General features: G+C 43.4%; 1 protein-coding gene across 1 annotated transcript in view; it reads right to left on the reverse strand.

Annotated features, from left to right (window-relative positions):
- The window catches only part of LOC137439145 (astrotactin-2), a 1,262,948-nt gene that overhangs the window by 570,500 nt on the left and 666,256 nt on the right, over positions 1 to 26,192 (reverse strand). The window contains exon 9 of the mRNA XM_068134866.2: positions 19,860 to 19,934. Coding sequence (XP_067990967.2) covers positions 19,860 to 19,934 — 75 coding nt within the window. The remainder of the gene's footprint in view (positions 1 to 19,859; positions 19,935 to 26,192) is intronic.

A 26,192-nucleotide genomic window follows, 5' to 3' on the forward strand; every position in this document is an offset into this window, starting at 1 on the left:
AACTTTACATGGGGTGAACTTACTTTTTCACGTGACTGTATGTTGTTCTCCAAGACTGGTAAACCAGAAGCAATGTCACCGACAAGTGATGCTCTTCACTTCCATTTGATGTGAGTACACTATCAAGCCATGGTATGGAGAAATGCTCATTGTGCCATACCTGACCTTCCTGCGCCTGTGGAAATGGGATGGAAACGTGGCGATTCAGGACTAGAGCCTATTCTGAGGTCACTGAGTCCAAGCCCAGAAAGTTTCCTCGAGATGATTTGTTGTGCATGCCAGAATCAATGCATGACTCGACGCTGCAAATGTCGCTATTCAGCGTTGAGGTGCACATCAATGTGTGCCTGTCAGCAACAGATTGATGATCAGACCCCTTGTATGAATTTGATGTAGTTTGGCAAAACAACATGTGTGACATTCCTGAATGTTTGTGCTTCATGGCCATGTATAGTTAATTTTAAAATGAATGGTTGTATGAAACATTGTCTTATTAAAACCATTTCCCATTTTATAGTGTCCAATTTGAATATCAGTTTGAATGTCTCTTTCAATACGTCGCCAACCATAATGTAGACTCGACTGATTTATGAAAAAAGGCCATGTATCAGCTTCTAGGTGCATTTTGGGGTAAAAGTTGTGAAGTTAAAGTAAAAGAGCTGCATGTATATACATGATATCTAAATGCTTGTTCAAAGAAATTGTCCCAAAATGGCAATTTGGCGGCCATTTTGTTTATACTAATTAGAAGGTCAAAAACTCAAAATTCGGCTTGGGAACCAGGTTAATCGAATTCAGCATATACTAATTATGTTAAAAAGTGAGGTTCCCAACTTGTACCCAAAAATGCACCTAACATTCACATTTCTCAGAAATCCATCTAGTCTATTTGTATGATGCTTCGTTGTCTAACTCCTGTATTGTTGTATTTTTGTCAATTTCTGTGTTGTCTCTTTTTGTTGGTCTACCTTGTATGACTGTGCACTTGGCACACCATTAGGCCAAATTCCATTTGAATGTTGACGGAGTACTGTTTTACTAATTTGAGTTATTCTGCCAATTTTTCGTCGTTTGGTGCAAAGAGTTTTAAATCATCCATGTAAAGGAGTGGTGTCACCCTTTTTTGCCTCTTTGTACATTCTTTTATTTGATGTCAAGGTGTATCCATGTCCTTACTCATTAATGAAGTTGCTCAGTGGGTCCAGGGTCAGGCAAAACAGGAGTGAAAGGCTGTCTCCCTGGAAGATTCCTTGACGTATCTTCACGCCTGGTATTTCGATATTTCCTTCCAAATGCTGTAATATCAATGTGGTATTCCAAAGCTCCATTGCTTTCTCAATCAGTTTGATTATTTGAGGGTTGATCTTGTTCAATTGCATGCATTTTATCATCCATAAATGTGGGACACTAACTATCACAAGCTATTTTGTAGTCTATCCATGCTGTGCATAATTTTGTTCTTCTTGTATTGCAATTTTTGAGTATGGCCTTGTTTAGTCCGACGTGCTCCGTCATTCCATAGCATTTTCCTTTACATCCCTTTTGTTCTGCCTCTGGGCCTCGTTCTTGTGCTAGGTGTTCGAATATCATATCTGTGATGATTCCCATCAGGAGTTTGTACGTTGCTGTCAGACAGGTCTATACTTGAGGTAGTTGGGTCTCTTCAGCTTTTGGGATGAGGAAGATGTTACCTATTTTGAGCCACTCTTCCAAGGCTCCTCCCATTGGACAAGTTTGTTGAATGTTTGAGCATAGTAATTGTGTAGGGCATCTAGTTGCTTTAACCAGAAGTTTGGAATTGCATCCTGGCCTGGGCTTTTAAAGTTTGACATTTTTGATAGTTGTTGTTTTGTTTTTCTTCATTAAATATCATTGGAGGCATTTCCTTTAGATGTTTTTTTTTTCTTTCAAGTTTTGGATATAATCCACCTCCTTGTTATGTTAATTTGGTTCCTCATATATTCCTTTCCAGGAATTTTCAAGTTTATCTTTCTCAGAGGGAATTGACACGTTTTGCTTTTGTTTGCCTCGTTAATGGTAGAATATTTTTGGGTTATTTTGAAACATGCGGTTTTGGTTTCTTCTCTTTTGTTGACTTCGTCATCGTTTTTTTTTTTTTTCTTTCTTGCGATCATATCTATTTTGAGTTTGCTTTCAGCAGCCATTACCTCAAGGTCTTTATGTCCAATTTTGTGTTTGTTTTTTTATTTCTTCGATTCTCCTCATTAGCTTTGGGCTTCGATTCCCCTTACAAATTGCTGTATTTGTTCCAGTTATTTTCGCAGTTATCTCTATGTGTCTCGAGCCTCCGTTTACACGGTGGTGCCTGGTCTCTGTCTGTATGGGTTGATTTGCTCTTGTTGTGATGTTGTTTTCTTCTTGTTTTTTTCTTGTACGAGCAGTTCCGCTGCAAAGCTCACGATGTTTAGTTCCTTTAATGGAGATGATCTTTGTACCAATCTTTTGAGTGCTTTGTTGGTTCTCCCAATCAGCATTTTTATCCTTCGGTTCTTTTCTATCTTGTATAGTTGTGGTATTTCCCGGAATGGTGTCACCCTCATCTCCACTGTTTTTTGCCAGCTCTTCTTCCAGTCTTCGCTGTTTCTCATCATCCACATCCTCCTTCTCTCGTTCACCCATCTGTCCTGCGTATCATTTGCCATTGTAATTTTCATACCCTCCAACTGTGTAGGTTGTTTCACTCGGACCACGACTGGAAGTCGGGTCTGTTTTCCCTCCCCATTATGAGCAGTGGTTCTGTGTCTCCTCCACCTCTGTCTTTGCAACTGGGTCCCCAGTGACGCTTCACATTCCAAAACCTTCCTATGTCAAACATTCTTCCCCGTGATCCATTGCGGCCACTTTTTCATCATCCCACTGTCCGAGCTTAGCGAGCGCTCGGCTCCCATCCTCCTAATGTGTGTGTGTGTGTGCGTGTATGTCTGTTTGTGTGTGTGTGAAGCCTTTTAATTGCTATACAATTCCACACGCCTGGCCAAATCTCCACCAAATTTTGCATACATGCTAGGGTGCCAGGGGGTAAATAGTCAGGTCATGGGCATGAAAAAATGTACCCCTCCCGCCTCCACAATAATCTTTTTGTATTTATGTGTGTGTACATCTGAAAATTAAGGGAAACAATGGCTGGGCCAATCCACACCAGATCTTGCATACATTCTTTGGGTACCCAGGGTGAGGTCATGGGTACAAACACACCCATCCCCCCCCCCCCCCCCCCCGCTCCTCCCTCCCCCGGCAAATGTAATTATCTGTGATTGTGTATGTGTATATATATATGGAAAATTGTGACAACTTACTTACTAATCATCTTCAGGAATTTTTTTAGAGATAGCAGTATGTACTCACACATTCCTAAAACCTGATCAATTACCATCAGTTACACTGTAATAGCTACAGTACATGGTCATTTATTTTAATCATGCTTTGTTTTCATTGATCTATATAAACAGCCATAAGATACGAGTTAACTTTCTTACAAAGTGCACATTTGTTAAACTTTTCTCAAAACAGTTTAGAGTCAATCTGAATTTTGATGTCCTCTCTTGACACCTTCATGTAGTGCTTGGGAATTTCGTTTGAGGTGTTTGAACAGTCAGGGTTATGTGAAAACTCAGACAGGTGCTATACTTGATTTGATATGTACTATGGTTGGAAAGAAGCCGTGCAGGTTGGGGATGTATGGAGAAATCTGAACTTGAATGTCACCAGAAGTCAGCCACAAGGTGACGGAACTCGATAATGAGATAATGTGAATATGAAGATTTTATTTTCTGTTCACATTTTAATTTGGTGAAAAAAGGATGTCGACTAAAAGGACACTCGGTAGAGAGCATACCTCCACCAGGCTGAACAGTTTACATTTTGTATCCCCCTCATACATCAGATCTGGATTCAGACCTGAAATCAAAAGCTAATCAGCTTGTTCTTGTCACGTACCCAACTCATCCAATAAATACCGACTTCTTTCCTGGAAGTCCTAGCTGTGTCCATGTGGTTTTATACCTCTCCCACCACCCCCCCCCCCCCCCCACCACCCTTCCCACACCTCCTCCCCCAAGCCCTCTCCCTCCCACAGATCTCCCGATATCCCTGCTCTCAAATGTTGTACTTGTGTGCTTCCCCCTCTCTCCCCATCTTGTCTCCCGCTCCCTTTATTTTGTCTTATGTGTTCGTTTTTTGTTTTTTTTTGTCATTAATGTTAGCTCTTTCACGAGCCTCGATCTTGTATACAAAAAAAAAAAAGTTTGGTCAAAAGTCGTCCTCCACTTTTTGAGAAATCGTACCTTCTCCGGTTTTAGCCCGATCACTCAATGGTGTAGAATCAATTCAAAAATTCTCTGACCTGGATCCGGATTCGAATCTTCACGAAAATTGAATCAATTCTTCCTTGTCGCACACCCAACCTCTACACCAAGTTTCATCCGAATCAGTCCACAACTTTTTGAGATATTTTTGACTTCGTGGTGAGCACTTTAAATGCTTTCTGGGCCTCTTCTCTGAGAGACTTACTTTGGGGAATCATTTGCGGTAGGTCTTGATATCTGAAAAGCCTTTGACAGAGATTGGCATCGGGGTCTGATATCCAAGCTTCCCTCTTTCCTCCTTCACTCTGCTCTCTCATATCGAGCTTTCTCTCCGACCGTTCTATCTCCATAATTATTGATGGTTCAACATCTCCCTCCTTCCCCATCAACAGCGGTGTTCCTCAGGGTTCTGTTCTGTCTCCAACACTCTTCCTTCTTTTTATCAATGACCTTCTTTCTTCTACAAATAACCAAATGCACTCATATGCTGATGACTCGACATTACATTTCCTCCATGTTTTTCACATCTGCCCCATCTTCCCTCACTTGATCCACATCTCCTTTGATCACAGCCTCCTCTTTAAATTAGGATTTGGACAAGATTTCCCAGTGGGGAAAATGTAATCAGGTTGAGTTTAATTCTTCGAAAACTCAATTTCTTTCCATCTCTCTCTCTAAAACTCCTCTCAACCACCAGCAGATTTGGAGGGTGGGGAGGGGGGCAATGCTCCCTCCTTTATTTTGTTCAGTAGTTTACAAATAAGATAAAAACATCCCGTATTTAAACATGAGTAACAATAATGACCGTAAAGTTTATTTGTGATCTCACGTACACTGTAACTACACTAACAAACGGAAATTTTGGAAGTCAGACCGAGCTAACCATTATTAATATTAAGCCCTTGCACCCCCAAATAGAGAAGTGAAACTACGCCTATGCTCTCAACTCTCCAATCTCCTTTGAAAGCCCCACAATTACACCATGTGATACAATAAACCTACTAGGTATTACCCTAACATTAAATTTATCCTGGAATCCACCCATTACACAAATAGCTACAAAATCTGCCTCAAAGAAACTAGGAGTCCTGTTCAGATGTCGAAGATTCTTCTTCTCTCAACAGTTGCTTCAACTATATAAAGGATTGATTCGTCCTTGTATAGAGTACTGCTCTCACATCAGTTACATCTTGCAGCGTAATCCGACTTATCAACTCTCCCAATCTGACCTCAAAACTCGACCCGATCAAATTACGCTGCAAAGTTGACTCTTTCTCTTTTCTACAGATATTACTTCGGACTTGAATCAAAATTGAAGCGGCTTGTTCTTGTCACCTACCCAACTCATCCACAAAGTTTTGTCATAATTCATGCACAACTTTTTGAAATATCAAGTTATTTATCGTTTTTGGCCCTATCACTCAATAGTGAAAAATCACGAAATAAAATTCTCCGATCTGGATTCGAATCTTCACGAAAATCGAATCAATTCTTCCTGGACACATACCCAACCTGTCCACCATGTTTCATCCGAATCAGTCCATAACTTTTTTAAATATCGTGCTATATATCGTTTTTGCCTCATCAATGGTGAAGAATCACTTAAGAAATTCTGGGATCCAGTTGCAGATCAGGATCTTCACCAAAATCTAATAATTTTGTCCTTGTCAAATACCCAACCTCTCCACCAAATGTTGTCCAAATCTGCCGACAACCTTTTGAGATATCCTGTTCACAGAAAGACAAACAGCCAAACAGACAGGAGTGAAAACATAACCTCCATGCACCTTCGGTGACGTAGGCAAAAATCAATAGCTTATCTAAAGCTATCTCACTCTATTGTTTACACTGGTTGTTACCTCCAAGATTGCAGTGTCTTCACATGGCATGAATGTGGGACGGTCATTGGAAAGCTTCCCATTGGAGCTTGCTTGGTGGTGTGGATGCTTACAGCTAGGAAGAATCATTACCGAGGGCTCAGGTTGCATTCTCCAATCAGTGTCGTTAACCTCCTGCTGCGTCCTGCATTCCTTATGAATTTTGTTGGAGTAAACAATACTCACCGACCAACATCTGCCTGATGCTCACCCACCTCCATCCTCCTGAACATCTGCATGTTCACATCCATGTTGATGCTTTTCCTTTTTTTTCTTCTTTTTTTTTGTATACTGAATCGAGGCTCGTGAAAGAGCTAACATTTACTTCACAAACAAATCAACCAGACAAACAAAATATATAAAAAGAGGGAGCGGAAGACAAGATTGGGAGAGAATGGGAAGCACACAAACACAACATTTGAGAGCAGGGAGATGGCTTGGGGGGAGGAGGTGTGGGAAGGGGGGGGGGGGGGGAGGAGGGAGAAGTATAAAACACAACTTCCCTGAAAATGTCTGCTGCTCTTCTTCTGCTCCAATCGGCTCTTCTCATCATTTGCTTGTTAAAGTGGACATCTCTCTGACCATTCTCAGAGAGCCTCCTCAGCGTCGACGAGTCTGGCATTTCACTCAGGCTAACTGGCACGGTCTTCAAGCAGCCTTCAATCATCTGGACTGGTCTCCCATCTCTACTGCCTCTGACATAAATTCTTCCTGGGAATTCTTCCAAAGCAAACTGCTCTCTCTCATGCACAGATTTATCCCATCTAGTCTTCTGTTGTCATACCCTTCCTCCCGTCCATGGTACACGGAATCTTGTGGTGAGGCTATTGCCCAGAAACAACTTGCTTTCGTCTCCTGGAAGGCAAATCCAATGGAAGGAAATCTCATTTCCTTTCACAAAGCCCGAAACAAGTGTGTGTCCACCCTCAGGAGAGCCAGGAAACAATATCTCTCCGTTCTCAGGACCGAACTCTCTTATCTGTCTCCCTCTTCCAAATCCTGGTGGCGTCTGGTCAAATCTGTTTCTGGTGTTTGTTCCCCCTCCATCCCCTCACCTCAAATGGCCACACGGCTGACTCCGCACGTGAAAAAGCTGAATGCCTCAACTCTGTGTTTGCCTCTAAATCTTGTGTCCCAAACCCATCCCTCTCTGTACCCACCATACCCAGTCGTACCCAGCTTCTCCTGGACTCTGTGTCCTTTCCTCCTGACAAGGTGGAAAAGTTTCTGTCAACCCTCGACTCGGATTCTGCAACTGGACCTGACGGCATCAGCCCACGGGTCCTAAAGTCCTGTTCTTCCGCTCTTTCACTCCCTCTCTCTGTTCTCTTCACCCTCTCTTTTGCTCAAGCTCATCTTCCATCTGCTTGGAAATCTGCCAACATCACCGCTTTGCACAAAAAATGTGCAAAAACAGATCCCAGCAACTACAGACCAATCAGCCTTCTCCCAATTATCAGCAAAGTCATGGAATCCATCATTGCTTCAGATATGAAATCTTTCCTCTTCTCCAATGGCTTGATCTCTGATCATCAATTTGGTTTCAGACCTGGACACTCTACTCTGGACATGCTGCTTCTGCTTTCTCAACAATGGATGGAGGTCCTCAATGCCAAACAGGAAATTAGAGCAGTCTCCCTTGACATATCACGGGCCTTCGATACGGTCTGGCACCCCGCTCTGCTCACCAAACTCTCCTCTTTTGGTATCCATGGAAATCTCCACGCATGGCTGGCAGACCTCCTCTCTAGTCATAGTCAACTTGTGGCCCTGAATGGGGTTCTCTCATCTCCTCTTCCTGTTCAGGCTGGAGTTCCACAAGGCAGTGTTCTGGGCCCTGTGCTTTTTCTGGTCTTCATCAATGATCTCTCTGACTCTCTTGAAAATCCTCTGTATCTCTTTGCTGATGACTCTACTCTCTGTCGCTCCATTCTTCATCCCTCAGATCGGCACTCTGCAGCCTCCTCACTCTCTGCAGACCTGGACAAAATCACAGACTGGGCAAACAAGTGGAACACGTCTTTCAATCCTGACAAATCTCACACTCTTACGATGTCTCTCCGAAAAGACTGACTGGACAACCCTCCCATCCACCTTCTGAATAATCCTCTCCAAGAAGTTCTGTCACTCAAGCTTTTGGGTCTCACTATCTGCCATGATCTTTCCTGGGGAAACCACATTTCAAATCTGGCCTCCAAAGCCAGTCACCGACTGGGCATCCTCCATCGTGCGAAGTCCTTCCTTGGCACATCTGAGCTCCTCACCACATACAAGGCTTTCATCCGCAGCTCAATGGAATACTGCTCTCCCCTCTGGGCTGGTGCTCCTGCCTCACACCTAGCTCGTCTTCACGCTGTTGAAACCAAAGCATTCAGAATCATTGGAATCTCCTGCGATGAAGCTAACTCCAAGGGCCTCTCACTCACTCACCGCAGGCAGGTTGGTGGTCTTTCCGTCTTCTACCGACTCCTCTCTGGCCTTGACCCCCAGCTCTCTCTGGGCTCTGTCCCGCAAATATTCCTACAGGTCGCACAAGATCTGCCTGCAACCCTCTTATGGTCAAACTGCCAAAATCAAGACTCTCTGCTCACCTTCACTCCTTCATTCCTCTTTTCTCCTGCCTCTGGAACAAACTCCCTCACTCTCTTCAATCCCACTCCACCCTCCAGGTCTTTAAAACAGCTGTTCACCACCATCTCTTATCTTCCCCCATCCAAAGCCTTGATCTTTTCTACCCCCGCTAATTTCACCCCAATTCCACATACCAACCTCTGTCCTGGAAGTCCTTGGTGTCCTTGTGTTTTATACTTCTCCCTCCCCCCCCCCCCACCCCCCTTCCCACGCCTCCTCCCCCCAAGCCCTCTCCCTTCCACACATCTCCCTGCTCTCAAATGTTGTGTTTGTGTGCTTCCCCTTCTCTCCCCATCTTGTTTTCCGCTCCCTCTTTTTATATATTTTGTTTGTCTGGTTGATTTGTTTGTGAAGTAAATGTTAGCTCTTTCACGAGCCTCGATTCAGTATACAAAAAAAAAAAAAAAAAAAAAGTCCAGAAGAGAAGATGCTCCGTTGACTGAAATCCGGCTCGGGAAATTGACAGATTGTGTCAGTCCCAGTGAGTCACAGAAGTCCTTTGCTGAAGAGCCATGGCTGGTGAGAGCGGTACCCACACCCAGCCAACTGGCATGGTGACAGTTGAAATCACCACATGTGAGGAAGAGAGAGTTGCGATGGGTAGATAGAAGTTGGTCCATATTCTCAGACAGCGAGATGTAGATGGAGTCATCACTGTTTGGTGGACGGTACAACACACATATGAACAAAAGGTGGGAGCGAAGGGGAAGCCGTAGCCAAAGGTATTCCTGGGGGTGAGGTGGAGAGAGGGCAGTGCAGGGCGAGTGAGGAAGAGAGTTTTTTATAAAGATAGCAACCCCACCACCAGGACGAGGCTCAGGTCTATCATACCGGAGGAGGGAGTAACCTGGGAGAGATACCAAGGAATCAGAGACATCATGAAGGAGGAAAGGATGTGCTCATTGTTAATTTGTTAATTTGGATGTGCTCATTACCTATCACTTGCAGCATGTTTTCCAGATATTATGGGTCAAGGTCATTATTATGGGTCATTCATTCATTATGGGTCATTATGGGTCATTATGGGTCAATCAATCAAGAATCATTACCTAGGGCTCAGGTTGCATTCTCCAATCAGTGTCGTTAACCTCCTGCTGCGTCCTGCATTCCTGATGAATTTTGTTGGAGTAAATAATACTCACCGACCAACATCTGCCTGATGCTCACCGACCTCCATCCTCCTGAACATCTGCATGTTCACATCCATGTTGATGCTTTTCCTTGTTAATTTGGATGCGCTCATTACCTATCACTTGCAGCATGTTTTCCAGACATTATGGGTCTAAAATTGTCACTAAACATACATATGTAAGGAGTAATGAGCGTACCGAGAGTGTACTGTATGTATGACCCTACTGAAAACGACCAATAGAATGTTGGCAGGAAAGACATGTAAGGAGATGCTCGCTGATTGGCCGAGAGCGAGGACATAGCAGCGGTTTCCAATTACTACGACATCTCGCATGTACATACATCGTATGACCTCAATATGTTCTAGATGCCATATTGGGCATATTTAAATACTTAAAACCTCATAGCTATTTTAAATACTTAGAACGTAAAAGCTACAGGGGGCTTCGTGATCACCACAAGGATCACCGAAACGGAGCCTACTACAGCATACACCTTTACCACTGCACCATTATATATTAATGACACTCAATGGGGATGAGGGAGTGGGAGGAGTGGGTGGCAGAGAGTATAGCAAAGACCCATCCACAAGAACCACAGAAAGTAGACTGTTGTAACTCAGACCGGATAAGATCTGGCAACAATTACAAGGTCCTCCACGCATCTTGTTCGTCTTTTCCTACAATAATCGTTGAGCACAAAAAAGAAAAACTCACATTCACCGTTTTGATCACAAAAAGAACAACACAAATGCCACTCACCTCTGACCCTAAACCTTTCCCCTCTGACCCCAAACGTATTGTCCTGTCCGTACCGATAAAGACCATGCTGATCGAGCTTAACACTCCGAGGCGTTCAGTCAAAATATAGCGGAGTATTGGAGTTAATACGTGCGTGGGGGAGGGCAAAGCTCTTACCTTCATGGGTCCCACTGGCCGTCTCAAACCTGTAATAATTAATGCCAACCGATACGGATTTAAAATGTACAAAAATACCGGCTTTATTGAAGAAATGCCGGCGAACAAGGAATACTTGATAAAATAAGATTCCTAAATGGAGCGCTCCCCCACGGACCCATATACACACAAAGGGAAAAATAAAGGTGAAAATAAAGTGTTTGTTTTTAGGTACTTAGCTCTGAGCGAGTGAGCGTCTCTTGAACCCCCACGGGAATCGTCAAAACCCCCGCATCCTTGGTGGGAACAGCACAGGCCTCTATGCACAGTTTGCTCACAGGAAACGCAGGCCTCGATCCGCAGTCCGTGCGCGGGAAACTGCAGGCCTCGGTCTGCAGTTCGCTCCTCCTCACAATCACGATGATGTCGGAACACGACCGTTCGTTGATACTGTCCCACCGCAAGAGCTTATCGGTGACCGTTCGCTTCCAGATGCAGAAACCGAGAGAGAAAATGTCGGCCCTCCATCTCCTTTGTACTTGAGGCTCTGACGTCATTCAACACCACCCGTGCCCGCTCCTATCAGCCAGTCCCTCTCTTCGTTTCTCGACAAATCTCACCAATCACTGCTCTCCGGAGCGTGGCCTTCCGGACCTGCCTGCTTGATGTTATCACCCGTCGGTGGTATAATCTGTGGTGCTCAAAGTCCTGTTTCCGGTTAGCTCTTATTTGGTTTAGCTCTTATTCATCCAGATTGGCTATTGGCTACGTTTGGGACATGTTGGGACGACAAATTGCGAAGATGGTCCCTCCAATAGCCAATCTGGATGAATTGGAACGTGCATTACATCGGGAATGGAACAACCTGCCACAGCAACGCATACGACGGCTTACAGGGTCTATGAGACGTAGGGTTGAGTCAGTGATCCGATCACGTGGGTCCTACACACGTTATTGACGCAAAGATCGCTAGAGGTCTTCTCAGAACAATGACTGTACGTTAGAAAACATAAACGTCATCCACACTGTCCGTGATGGACCTATAGCTCCATACTTAAATTGAGGTGAAAATATGCCTAAAATTCCCAAAAAATTTCACCTTAAATTATTCAGAATAAAATATTGAAAACGGCATGATTGTTATGTTTTTATGTGACCATAATATCACTTCTCCAGAAAATATAGCAATATCATGGGTATATTACACTGTTTTGACGACAACAAACTTGTAATGTGCGAGGTTGTAAAAAAACGGGGGGGGTGCTTAACTTAATTCTTTGTGTATACATTTGATTTGTATTGAAACCATTTGCTCAACTTGAGCTGCCTCCACAAAGAAAGAATACCAATCTGGTACTCTTACAATATTTCCTGTTTTCTACATTAACGGCTTCAGGAGTGGTTTCAGACATGAAAACTGCTGAAGCAGAATGGTAGGTGATTTAGAAGCTTGATGAGTCAACCTTTGTTCACTTTTTACAGATCTTTGTTTGGGCAGCACAGTCATTTTATCCGCCCATCTCTCCATACACAGTTGTTGTATGACAATAAAAGCCCACACAAAGGTTCTTCAGCTCAACCTTTTAATGGCATCTCCTTCTCCACTCCTCGCCCAGCTAAGATCTGTGACATCATTCGCTGAAATGCACTGGGAGCAGAAACAAGACCATAAGGTGCACGGCAATAGCGGAAAAGTCCCTCGTGTGTTATGAAAGCCATAAGGTCTCTGCTTTCCTCATGCAAGAGCACTTGATGAGATGCACTCTCGAGATCAAGAGTAGAGAACATTCTCACTCCACGAAGTTCTGCGAATACCTCCTCAATATGTGGGAGTGGATGACTGTCTATTCCGATCACCTTATTGGGTTCACGAAGATCCACGCACAGTCGTATACCTCCTGTTTTATTATGCGTAACGACAATAGGTGAACCCCATTCAGAAGAGTAAATTCTCTCAATGATACCTGCTTCTTCAAGTGTTTCCACTTCTTGTGAGACAGCATCATGGACAGCAAAAGGAAAGCGGTGAAGCTTCTGCTGGATTCGCACCACATCAGGCCTTGTCTTTACTCTGTGTACAAATCCTTTTGCACAGCCTAGAGTTCCAATGGAGTTAAGATTAGATGTCCGACAAGCCGATGTTTGATGAACAGAAGTACTTACTCCTGCACCAGTGCTAACACATCCATTAACAATATTCAGTCTGAGAGCAGTGAAAAGGTCCTTGCCAAGTATAGGTGTTCCAGAAGGCACAATGAAGAAATCAGTAGGCACAGAAACATGGTTGCATCACACCTTTACGTGAAGACAACCAACCACAGTGATCGATTTTTTTCAGGTAAGTCACAAAGTGTAATTTTGGTTCTGTAAGAAGTGCACTGTTGAAATGCTCCAGGTAGGTAGACTCTGGAAGTATTGAAACGACTGAACCTGTGTCCACTAGTAATTTAGTTGAGCATGCCTGTCCATCAGGTGTGCAAAGACGAACATCACAAAATAGGTTCCTTCTAATTTGTTCAGCAGCATGTGTGTTTATGCTTGAAACAGTCGCATCTGGTACAGTCACTTCACGCACTTGGTAATTGTGGTCTTTACTGCGACATACTTTCGCAAAATGCGCAGTTTACCATATTGCCTGCAATTTACATATTTTGCAGGGCATTTGGGGTAATTGGCTAGTGGCTACGTGCATTGCAGATCCACAACGATAACAGGTACTCTCTTGATATACCTGCCGAGCCTGTGAAAATATTGGCTTTGCAGGTTCCTGTGATGTGTCCCTGTGTATGGGGTCACGTCTGTATTGCTCCGCTCTGGTACGTACACGTACAGGTATTGTATTTACATCCTGAAAGGACGTTGATGTGTTGCATGTAATCGCTTTCGCTTCCGCCATGGATTTGTGCCGCCATTACAAGGGCTTTCTGCAGAGTAAGCTCCAGTTCCAAAAGGAACCTTTCACATACACGAGCTGTAAGGGTTTTTTCCACAAGCTGATCTTGTACCATTTCATCAGAGCGATCTCTAAACTCGCAATTAACCGTGATCTCCCGTAAAGCAGCAACGAACTGAGCAGTCGATTCACCTGGTCTTTGTGTTCGCTGATGAAACTTGTATAGTTCGAAAACAACGTTCACTTTTGGCATGAAAAAGGCTGTTAATGCGGCGAGAGCAGCAGATTAAGTGTCCTCAGCAACTGGTAGAGTAGAGAATAAACACAGCCCTTCATCTCCTAGGTGGTGTATAACCAATGCCCTTCAGCTCCTAGGCAGTGTACAAGCAATGCCCTTCAGCTCCTAGGCGGTGCACAAGAAATGCCCTTCAGCTCCTAGGCAGTGTAAAAGCAATGCCCTTCAGCTCCTAGGCGGTGCACAAGAAATGCCCTTCAGCTCCTAGGCGGTGCACAAGAAATGCCCTTCAGCTCCTAGGCAGTGTACAAGCAATGCCCTTCAGCTCCTAGGCGGTGCACAAGAAATGCCCTTCAGCTCCTAGGCAGTGTACAAGCAATGCCCTTCAGCTCCTAGGCGGTGCACAAGAAATGCCCTTCAGCTCCGAGGCAGTGTAAAAGCAATGCCCTTCAGCTCCCAGGTGGTGTACAAGCAATGCCCTTCAGCTCCTAGGCGGTGCACAAGAAATGCCCTTCAGCTCCGAGGCAGTATAAAAGCAATGCCCTTCAGCTCCCAGGCGGTGTATAAGCAATGCCCTTCAACTACTAGGCGGTGGATAAGCAATGCCTTTCAGTTCCTAGGCGGTGTATAAGCAATGGCCTTCAGCTCCGAGGCGGTGTACAAGCAATGCCCTTCAGCTCCGAGGTGGTGTACAAGCAATGCCCTTCAGCTCCTAGGCGGTGCACAAGAAATGCCCTTCAACTCCTAGGCGGTGGATAAGCAATGCCCTTCAGCTCCGAGGCGGTGTACAAGCAATCCCCATCAGCTCCTAAGCGGTGTATTAGCAATGCCCTTCAGCTCCGAGGCGGTGTACAAGCAATGCCCTTCAGCTCCTAGGCGGTGTATAAGCAATGCCCTTCAGCTCCGAGGCGGTATACAAGCAAGGCCCTTCAGCTCTGAGGCGGTGTATAAGTAATGCCCTTCAGCTCCTAGGCGGTGTATAAGCAATGCCCTTCAGCTCCTAGGCGGTGTATAAGCAATGCTCTTCAGCTCCTAGGCGGTGTATAAGCAATGCCCTTCAGCTTCTAGGCGGTGTATGAGCAATGCTCTTCAGCTCCTAGGCAGTGTATAAGTAATGCCTTTCAGCTCCTAGGCGGTGTATAAGCAATGCCCTTCAGCTCCTAGGCGGTATACACGCAATGCCCTTCAGCTCCAAGGCAGTGTATAAGTTATGCCCTTCAGCTCCAAGGCAGTGTATAAGTTATGCCCTTCAGCTCCTAGGCGGTGTATAAGCAATGCCCTTCAGCTCCTAGGCGGTGTATAAGAAATGCCCTTCAGCTCTTAGGCGGTGTATAAGCATTGCCCTTCAGCTCCTAGGCAGTATATATAAGCAATGCCCTTCAGCTCCTAGGCGGTGTATAAGCAATGCCCTTCAGCTCCTAGGCGGTGTATAAGCCATGCCCTTCAGCTCCTAGGCGGTGTATAAGCAATGGGCGCTTCCTCACATCAGAAAGTGCATCGACATTTACCGCCAGCATGAAGTTCTCAAACATGCGCATCCATGAGGTAAAAGGTATCAAAGGCTCACCCGGACTCAGTATAAATGCAGCAGTTGGTTGAAGAGCAAGGTAACCAATCCCACCTTCATCGCCAATATGTTGCACTTGTACCCGACTGCAAAGCCGCAATGAGCCGACGAAGCCGAAGCCTCTTGCCACTATTTTACCCATCACTATGGCATCAGTAGGTTAGGTAGTTCTTAGTAGGTAGGTGTAGTAGGTACCGTACCTAGTTCAAAATGACACCATTTGCATTCTGGATGAGATTAAAATTTATAAAATTTCCTTCTTGATGAATTCAGTGAATTCCGTCTCAACTTCGGATATTTCCGGCCGTGAAAAACTATCCCCTACGGCCGCGAGATTTCTAAAAAATAATTCCTCGTCAATTTTAGAATATTTGACGCCGTTTTCAGCCTCCGAAACGCGTAATAAGCTTTTTTGAAATATTTTTTGAAATGCTCGAATCTCATTGGTTCCGGTGTTTGGTGACGATTTTCGTTGAAGATAACCAGGGCCAGTGTGGGCCCGGGGAACGAGGTTGGTCTTAAAGTATTTTATTAACAAATTAGCGGTGCATAGGATTGTGAATCAAACAAAGACGGGTGAAACAAACTCCTATTGAACTTTTTCTCAATTTTTTATGCATACTTCCACATCCGCAAGATGGCGGCCTCCATGGAGCGATTTGGTTTTTGAAATAGTTTTTCAAATGCTCGAATCTCATTGGTTCCGGTGTTTGGTGACGATTTTCGGATAACCAGGGCCCATGCGGGTCCAGGGAACGAGGTTGGTCTTAAAGCATTTAAATTACAAATTAGAGGTGCATAAGATTGTGAATAAAAAAAAGACGGGTGAAATTGAAACAAACTCCGATTGAACTTTTTCGCAATTTTTTTATGCATACTTCCGCATCCGCAAGATAGCGGCCTCAATTGAGTGATTTGATGCGTCAAAGCTTGAATTATCAAGGGATCCAGCAAAATCTGGCTTTTCAACATAATACGTACGCGTTCATTCACAACACCGGCTTCGCTGGCTACTCATACCCGACTGCAAAGCCGCAATGAGCCGGCGAAGCCAAAGCCTCTTGCCACTATTTTACCCATCACTCTAGCATCAGTAGGTTAGGTAGTTGGTAGTAGGTAGGTGTAGTAGGTACCGTACCTAGTTCAAAATGACACCATTTGCATTCTGGATGAGATTAAAATTAAAAAAATTTCCTTCTTGATTAATTCGGTGAATTCCGTCTCAACTTCAGATATTTCCGGCCGTGAAAAACTATCCACTACGGCCGCGAGATTTCTAAAAAAATAATTCTTCGTCAATTTTAGAATATTTGACGCCGTTTTCAGCGTCCGAAATGTGGTAAAAAGCTTTTGTGAAATATTTTTAAAAATGCTCGAATCTCATTGGTTCCGATAATTGGTGACGATTTTCGTTGAAGATAACCAGGGCCCGTGTGGGCCTGGGGAACGAGGTTGGTCTTAAAGTATTTTAATTACAAATTAGAGGTGCATAAGATTGTGAATCAAAAAAAGACGGGTGAAACAAACTCCTATTGAACTTTTTTCAATTTGTTATGCATACTTCCGCATCCGCAAGATGGCGGCCTCCATTGAGCGAATTGGTGCGTCAAAGCTTCGAAATTCTCAAGGGATCCAGCAAAATCTGGCTTTTCAACATAATACGTACGCGTTCATTCACAACACCGGCTTCGCCGGCTATAACAATGGCAGCCCACACGCAGGTGGTTCAAGTCAACCTTTTAACGGCACCTCCTTCTCCACTCCTCACCCAGCTGGTACACGTCACTACCGGTCACGCCTCATCCTTTCCGGTTCATAATGCATCATTAATATTCATGTAACTCCCAATACCACAACAGTATATCGACTCTGTGTTAGTCATGCAAAGGTTGTAAAAACAATACACGTGCACCTGGCACACAAGGGAGGAAACAGAATACACATAAGGAAACACACACACAGGAGGACACCATTCAGAACATTATTCCTGTGGGACATCACGACGACTGAAATTCAATCAAACACAAAGTAACACAATGGTGGTGGGGGTGATGCATAAGGAGGAAAGGGTATGTGGGTGGTGTGAAGTTAGGGAGTAGAGGTTGCAAATGGGAAGGGGTAAAAATGATGAGGAGAGGGGGAGGCATATACAAAACTAACCAAAAGACACAAGACGTTAACCCTTCACAACAGTATTTATAGAGAGAAAAAAATGCGTTTAAATATTCCAATATGCAGAGATCAACACAAAAAACACACACACATGCACATACATACACACACACACATATACAGACATACACACATATACACACATACACACATACACAATACATACACACACATACATACACATACACACACACACACACACATATATACAGATATACATACACACATACACATACATACATACACACACACACAATGCACACACACATATACACACACACACACACACACACACACACACACACACACACACACACACACACACACACACACACACACACACACACACATATACAGACATACATACACATACATACATACACACACACACACACAATGCATACACACACACACACACAATACATACACACCACACACAATACATACATGCGCGCACACACAAACACACACACACACACACACACACACACACACACACACACACACACACACAACACATACATACACACAATACGCACACACACACAATACATACACACACACACACACACACACACACACACAATACGCACACATACACAATACATACATGCACACACACACACACACACCACATCCACAATACATACATGCACACACACATCCACACATTCACAATACATGCATGCATGCACACACACACACACACACACATAATACATCCACAATACATACATGCACACACACACACACACACACATCCACAATACATGCATGCACACACGCACACACGCACACACACACACACACACATCCACAATACATGCATGCACACACGCACACACACACACACACACACACACACACACACACACACACACACACATCCACAATACATGCATGCATGCATGCACACACACACACACACACACACACACACACACACACACACACACACATAATACATCCACAATACATACATGCACACACACACACACACACATCCACAATACATGCATGCACACACGCACACACGCACACACACACAATACATACATGCACCCACAATACATACATGCACACACATACACACACACACACATACACACACACACAATACATACATGCACACACATACACACACACACACACACACACACTACATACATGCACACACATACGCGCACACACACACACACACACACACACACACACACACACACACACACTACATACATGCACACACATACGCACAGACACACACACACAATACATACATGCACACACATACACACACACACACATACACACACACGCACGCACACACACATACACACACACACACACACATCCACAATACATAGACACACACACACACACACAGCAACCGAAGCTTCCAACTGATGTCCCTGTATCCCTCTATCCCCTCAAACACCGAATATATATCCTTCGTGCCAAGGCCCAAACGCATGCCCACACACACCATCGATAAACAGGTCATCCAACCCCTAAAGGCAAAATGTACATAGTCATACATAAAACATGCTCTGAGGACTGTAGGGCAAAAGCACACATGGTCATACAAGATAAACGTGCTGTTTGTGTTTTCAGGCATCATGAAGATGAAATCAGGTTAAAATACAGTGCGTTACAATAGGTAAGCTGCATAGTGATTGGAAGAGCGTTACGTGTGACGTCCCACGATTGACAAACTGCGTTACCAGGTAACCACAATTGGGTCATTGTAATATTGATTGCCAAAGAGAGAGAGAGGCAGACAAACCTCTTTTGAGCGATACTAATGAACATCCCCTGAAAAATCATTTCGTGAAGATCACAATTACTTATTGAACATTGTATAAATAAACCATGGAGGACGTCACACTATGGATGACGTCACACGCACCCAGGCTCATAATAACGGGCAGGCCAAAGAGAAAGCAACACCGAGGGGAGATGTAATGGAAATGGCTGGACAAGGAATTGATGGCGCGGCACAAGAGGAAGAGTGGGGCAAGTGATAAACGGTTGATGAAGGGGGAGGAATTAGGAGAGCAAAAGTCAATGGAGCATGAGGTCCAATGAGGAGGAGAAGTGGAGAGGAGGCCAAGAAAGGAAGAAGATTAACCAACCGGAAAATCTTGTCTGAGGGTTGCTCTCCGGTCACGAGGTCGTACCCTCTTTCAAACGTGGTGTAGGGCCAAGGCCTGTGGATAAAAGAGACGTTTTCAATGGAATCTATTTTGTGCAGGAAGGCAGATAATCGGCACATTCATTATAGCTTTTGCCTAGGCCGCAGGTACTGGGAAAAGCAAGCATGGTATAAGGGGCAAGAGTAAAAAATACACCGCATTAACTCTCACAAGGATCTGGGATTAGAGCCAAAAATATGGTGGAGGAAGAAACAAAGGTTATATCCAGGAGACAGACGGATGAGACAAACACAAAGACATATTGTCGAAGCTTTCTGTCACCGACCGTCTGTCTGTCTGTCTGTCTGTATGTCGGAAGATGGTGCTGGGCAGACGCACAAACTTTATTCCAACTGTAAACTAGTAAAATGCGGGAAACTGCATCATGATATAATTGGTCCGACACCAACCAATGGAAAAACGGTTTGTTTCACCCTTGGGACTTAATCTGCAACATAATTAATCAAATAAATAATCAGCTATTGCGCGTTAATAAATGCCAAAGTGTTTTTTCTTGTACGTCATCATGTTTCCGACTGGAGGCGAGCTCCAAGGTTTCAGGGAATGTTGAACGGAAACCGAAGAGGCTTCCAGGATGAAGAACCTGATGGTGTCTTCCGCAGGACAGATATTTACAAATTGCCCTGTAGTTTGAGCTCTTTTGTCGAGTTGACGAATAAACGTGAAATTAATGAGTGACGGTAAACGAGTGCAAATGGCTCAAGTAAGACATTGAAAATGAGAAATAAATAACAAAATGCCGAGTCGTCCAAATGAGGATTTTCCTCAAATTTGGCAAAAAAAAAGCTCCAAATACAAGGCTGAGGACCAGTTTTGGATTGGTGAAGTGTGCACCCAATTTGTGGGGATTGACAAGGCAAATGGCGAACGTTAAAATGGGAATCCAATAAAACGTGGACAGGTGATGGTCATATCATCATTTATCTAATAAGGCAAATTAATAAAACATCACATTTAAAACCCAATAGTAGGACAAAATAAATTATTAACACGCATGTTATTGTTATCTTAAGAATGCCTTGGGGTATTATTAAGACTAGTGAGATACCCATGCTACACACGGGTGGAAGGCCAGAAGCAAACAGACAATGCAGATATGGCGAATGCGAAAGCATGAAACCAATAAATTCCACATTCCTGTAGCACCCTCAGTCACACGTCAGACATGGACAGCAAGTTCGTGAAGGACTTCCATGAAAAACGTACCCATTCGCAAACAAATGGGTACGTTCACGTATAGAAACATCGATCGTGGGTTCGTGGCGAATCTGCATATGGCGATCCGCGAAGTTCACGTTCAGAAAGTAGAAACCATCACGGCATGTCGTCATTCACTTGAACTCGATATCTCTTTTTTCATTGCAAACAACATAACTCTAATCACAAATTAATCAAAAAATAAACTTTTAACAACATTGTTAATGTTTCCTTCATGGTAAAAACTACCAAGTCAACAGTTAAAAGGATTTTGAGCCGATAGGTTTTACCGCTTCGGCAAGATCGATGGAGATAGCGATCTGTTAGCTTATACACCACCCAAATAGCTATGTGGAATTCTCTCATGTAGAGATTAAACCCACGTCGTTTGAACTTTGGCCGAGGTCATTATTTACTTTAAATGATGTTTATATATGAATCAAAAAGAAGATAATTGGTTTTGGGTCGTCCTTTCCGCATATCTCGTGGGATTGTGAGTTGGAGAGACGGCCGTGATGGCGGGGAGAGGGTTGGCATTCTCTCAAGCAGGGATTCAACCCATGTCCTTATAAAAGGTCTTTGTCCAATGTCACCGAGTCCGATCGGTGCGGCCGTGCAGTGTAGCTTTGCAGCGATCTGTGCAGCCGTTTGTGCGGCACCCGGGAAAATAACGTTATGCGGGAATCCAAACCTAAAAATTCTGGAGGCCAAAGCTGAAATTGGAAAAACAATATAGCCTATTTTACTCCAGGCGATCCCAGGATTACCCACTCTTTTTTTGGTCTTTATCAGGTACTTGTATCAGGTACTACCTTTATCAGGTATCAGGTATCAGGTCTTGGTACATCAAATAAAGACCTGATTACCCACCAGAAACTCCCACTTCCCAAACCAATCCAAAAACTTTTTTTTGTCAAAAAACTAAAACTTTTTTTGTCTAAAACACCCCCCGGCACTTAAACATGAACCTCTGAAAGTTTGACGAAGATCCGTTCATCCATCTCTGAGAAAAATGGTGACACACACACAGACAGATAGACAGACAGACAGACACGTAGACAAACACAGAGACGAACTGCTCTCATAGTTGTAATGTCTTTGTTATAAAGACGCAGACACGCAGACAGCATCAATCACCATCTTTATTCCAGGCAACGGAAACACAGGCCTCACTCGGCCCCGCCCACAGCGGCCTCAGTCCACCATACAAGGAACTACAATGATATAGATAATTGATCCTTTAGCTATCACTATCCATATCTTCCATATCTATGTGAAAAATTCACAACTCTCTTTCATATTGTTTGTCTATAACTGTGTAACAAACAAAACGCAAGACACTCCTCAAGCAGGCTCGTCTCAAATCTGTGTAGAACTCGCTGAGGCCTACAATCCTGCAGTCTCACAACTCGCTGAGGCCTACAATCCTGCAGTCTCACGACTCACTGAGGCCTTCCTGCAGTGTCATTGTTTGGCCAAGGCACAGAGTGGCTCGGGCCCGAATCTAAGTCTTGTTTGGTAAGTTCACAGCCAAAATCTTTCATTGTGCTCCAAGAAAGCTCCGCACTCAGTTTGCTCATGAAGACAAATAAAGACCTGTACCGTATTTATGAAGAGGAACTCTTTTTCATATGTCAGTACACAGGTATCAGTGCTGAACTGTTACAAAATGTATCATGATTTGGAATAGTTGGAATGCTTCACACAAACTGGAAGAAATGACAAGGTAGCAGCAAGCAATGACTTCCGTGATAATATTAGTTTATTTAAAAAAACAAGCGAAATCGAAGGACAGATGGCTGAACAGTGTTCCCTCTGAAACATCACTCCGCTCTCCAGCTGTGCTGGACTATAATATGGAGGATATTGAATTTGTACCAACGTGGGATGACATCAAGAGCTGGCACGATTGCTCATGGTGGCGCATTCACCTACAAACTGTTTATTCTTGGTTCAATTCCCAGCCTATCACCAATGACTGTCCTCAGGTGCTTTGCTGCCAGTGTGTGCTCGTCAATGAGTGTGCTCGTCATTTGGAGGGACAGGTGTCCTGCCAGCGAGCATTTACTGGTGCCCAGGACCATTCATTTAATATCCCAGCGTGCCTTTGGAAAAGAGCAGGCCATTACGTGCTGGAATCCTTGAAAATTCCAAATTCTCAGCCGAACTCGGCTCAAAGAGAAGATGAGCACAGTATCCATAGTCATGGCAACATGGGAACCCAAAAATCTCCATGGTCATGGTGAAGGTACATATCAGAAGGGATCAGCAATGAGATAATGAAATGAAAGTAGAAACAATACGTTCTTTCCATGTTCAAAATTCTAATTCGAAAAAAATCAAGAAAATGAAAATTTGAAAATAATAAAAAATGAAAATTTGGAAAAAATATTTTAAAATTTTTTTGGGAAAAAAAAAAAAACTTAATTTGAATTCGTTCTCTTCATGTTCAAAATTTGGAACAAAACGTTCAAATGATCATGTTCAAAAAATGGATTCGTTCAAAATCTCCATGGTCAGGGTGAAGGTACATATCAGATGGGATCAGCAATGAGATAATGAAATGAAAGCAGAAACAATACGTTCTCTCCATGTTCAAAATTCGAATTCGAAAAAAATTCAAGAAAATGAAAATTTGAAAATAATTAAAAATGAAAATGAAAATTTGAAAAAAAATTGAAATAAAAAATTTGAAAAAAAAATCAAAATTCGAATTCGTTCTCTTCATGTTCAAAATTTGGAACAAAACGTTCAAATGATCATGTTCAAAAAAGTGGATTCGTTCAAAATCTCCATGGTCAGGGTGAAGGTACATATCAGATGGGATCAGCAATGAGATAATGAAATGAAAGCAGAAACAATACGTTCTCTCCATGTTCAAAATTCGAATTCGAAAAAAATTCAAAAAATAAAAAATTTGAAAATAATTAAAAATGAAAATGAAAATTTGAAAAAAAATTGAAAAAAAAAAAATGAAAATTTGAAAAAACTTCAAAATTCGAATTCGTTCTCTTCATGTTCAAAATTTTGAACAAAACATGTTCAAAATGATCATGTTCAAAAAGTGGATTCGTTCAAAATCTCCATGGTCATGGTGAAGGTACATATCAGATGGGATCAGCAATGAGATAATGAAATGAAAACAGAAACAATACGTTCTCTCCATGTTCAAAATTCTAATTCGAAAAAAAATCAAGAAAATGAAAATTTGAAAATAATTAAAAATGAAATGAAAATTTGAAAAATAAATTGAAAAAAGAAATTTGAAAAAAAAATCAAAATTCGAATTCGTTCTCTTCATGTTCAAATTTTTGAACAAAACGTTCAAAATGATCATGTTCAAAAAAGTGGATTCGTTCAAAATCTCCATGGTCATGGTGAAGGTACATATCAGATGGGATCAGCAATGAGATAATGAAATGAAAGCAGAAACAATACGTTCTCTCCATGTTCAAAATTCGAATTAGAAAAAAACCAAGAAAATGAAAATTTGAAAATAATTAAAAATGAAAATTTGGAAAAAATATTTTTAAATATTTTTTTGAAAAAAAAATCAAAATTTGAATTCGTTCTCTTCATGTTCAAAATTTTGAACAAAACGTTCAAAATGATCATGTTCAAAAAAGTGGATTCGTTCAAAATCTCCACGGTCATGGTGAAGGTACATATCAGATGGGATCAGCAATGAGATAATGAAATGAAAGCAGAAACAATACGTTCTCTATTGATCGGACATAGTGTTGTCTGAGTAGATTCAAACCATGCTCGATAAAAATGGCAACGCCACTTATACAAGTGAAAACATCAATGACGTTTTCACCAAATACTGTGTCTTTGTACAAAAATAAATAATCTACGAACAATCCGATTCCTTAAGTTTGATTTATACTTGTAAAATAAGGAGGTGTGGATGAGGCTTGTCCGGTGCACAAATAGAACAAGGAATTCAATGAGGATGTTGGATGAACGAATCACGATACTAAACGAGGTTGCTTGGGTACTTATTTTGTCTTATTGGATGGAATCAATTGTAGCTGAAAATCATGCTTTGCGCAGCATTAGTAGGGGAAGCTTTGCGCAGCATTAGTAGGGGATGCTACGTCATGATGAGAAAGGAATTAAATTCAATAGGTCAACATGGATTTACCATTTATAAAGCGGATATTAAATATTTCATCATGTGGATCCCAGGAGTGCTCCTTCCCACCGGAACACTTTGTCCAAGATACACATTACTTGTACAGGCCAAGTATGGCCTTCATCACAATATATGATGCTCTCCAAAAGTCCCAGCACCTACACAGGCTGAACCCACAACGAATCTCCATGGACGCACCTGAAATGAAGTGTGCAGGAAAATATTGTGCAGGTGTAGCGGCTACCGCTGGGTTTTCACAATCGCCTTGCACCTATCAAGGACGCGGAGCGATCACCATGCTGGGCTCGTCCAGGACGCCCGGGCAGGCCCGCGCTCAACTTGCCAGGCCTCGGTCGGGACGCCCGGGCATGCCCCCTCTCGCCTTTCCTGGGCAAACGCTCCGGGATAATATGTATATACTGTATATTGCTGCCCGATAAACGGGCTTTTCAGAGTGCCTGAGTGTTTGGTTTGATTAAAGCAACTCGGGTGAATTCCAGCTTTTTGTCGCGTCCATTCTTCCGATCGACGTGGGAGCCCCAGCTCCTTCATTGGTGACCTACCGACAAGGACACGGCAGTCGCCCTTAAACTGCCTACCTTCTGGGAGGCTCACGCGGCGGTTTGGTTCGCACAGGCGGATTCCCTGTTCGCCCTGCGAGGCATCACGGCCGACGACACCCGCTTCCACCATGTGGTAGCAGCGCTCGGTTCGGCCACCGCGGCCCGCGCCCTGAGCCTCCTCGAGAGCCCGCCAGCCGCTGACAAATACGGCACGATTAAGAAGCTTCTCCTCGACGCTTTCGCCCTCCCATCGGCGGAACGCGCACGGCGCCTGCTCGACCTGCCCGAGCTTGGCGACACGCGCCCTTCCGAGCGAATGGACTACATGCTTTCACTGCTCGGCGAGCACTCTCC

Source organism: Myxine glutinosa, chromosome 13 (genome assembly GCF_964187855.1).
Source record: "Myxine glutinosa chromosome 13, kmMyxGlut1.1, whole genome shotgun sequence".
Classification (NCBI taxonomy): Eukaryota; Metazoa; Chordata; class Myxini; order Myxiniformes; family Myxinidae; genus Myxine; species Myxine glutinosa.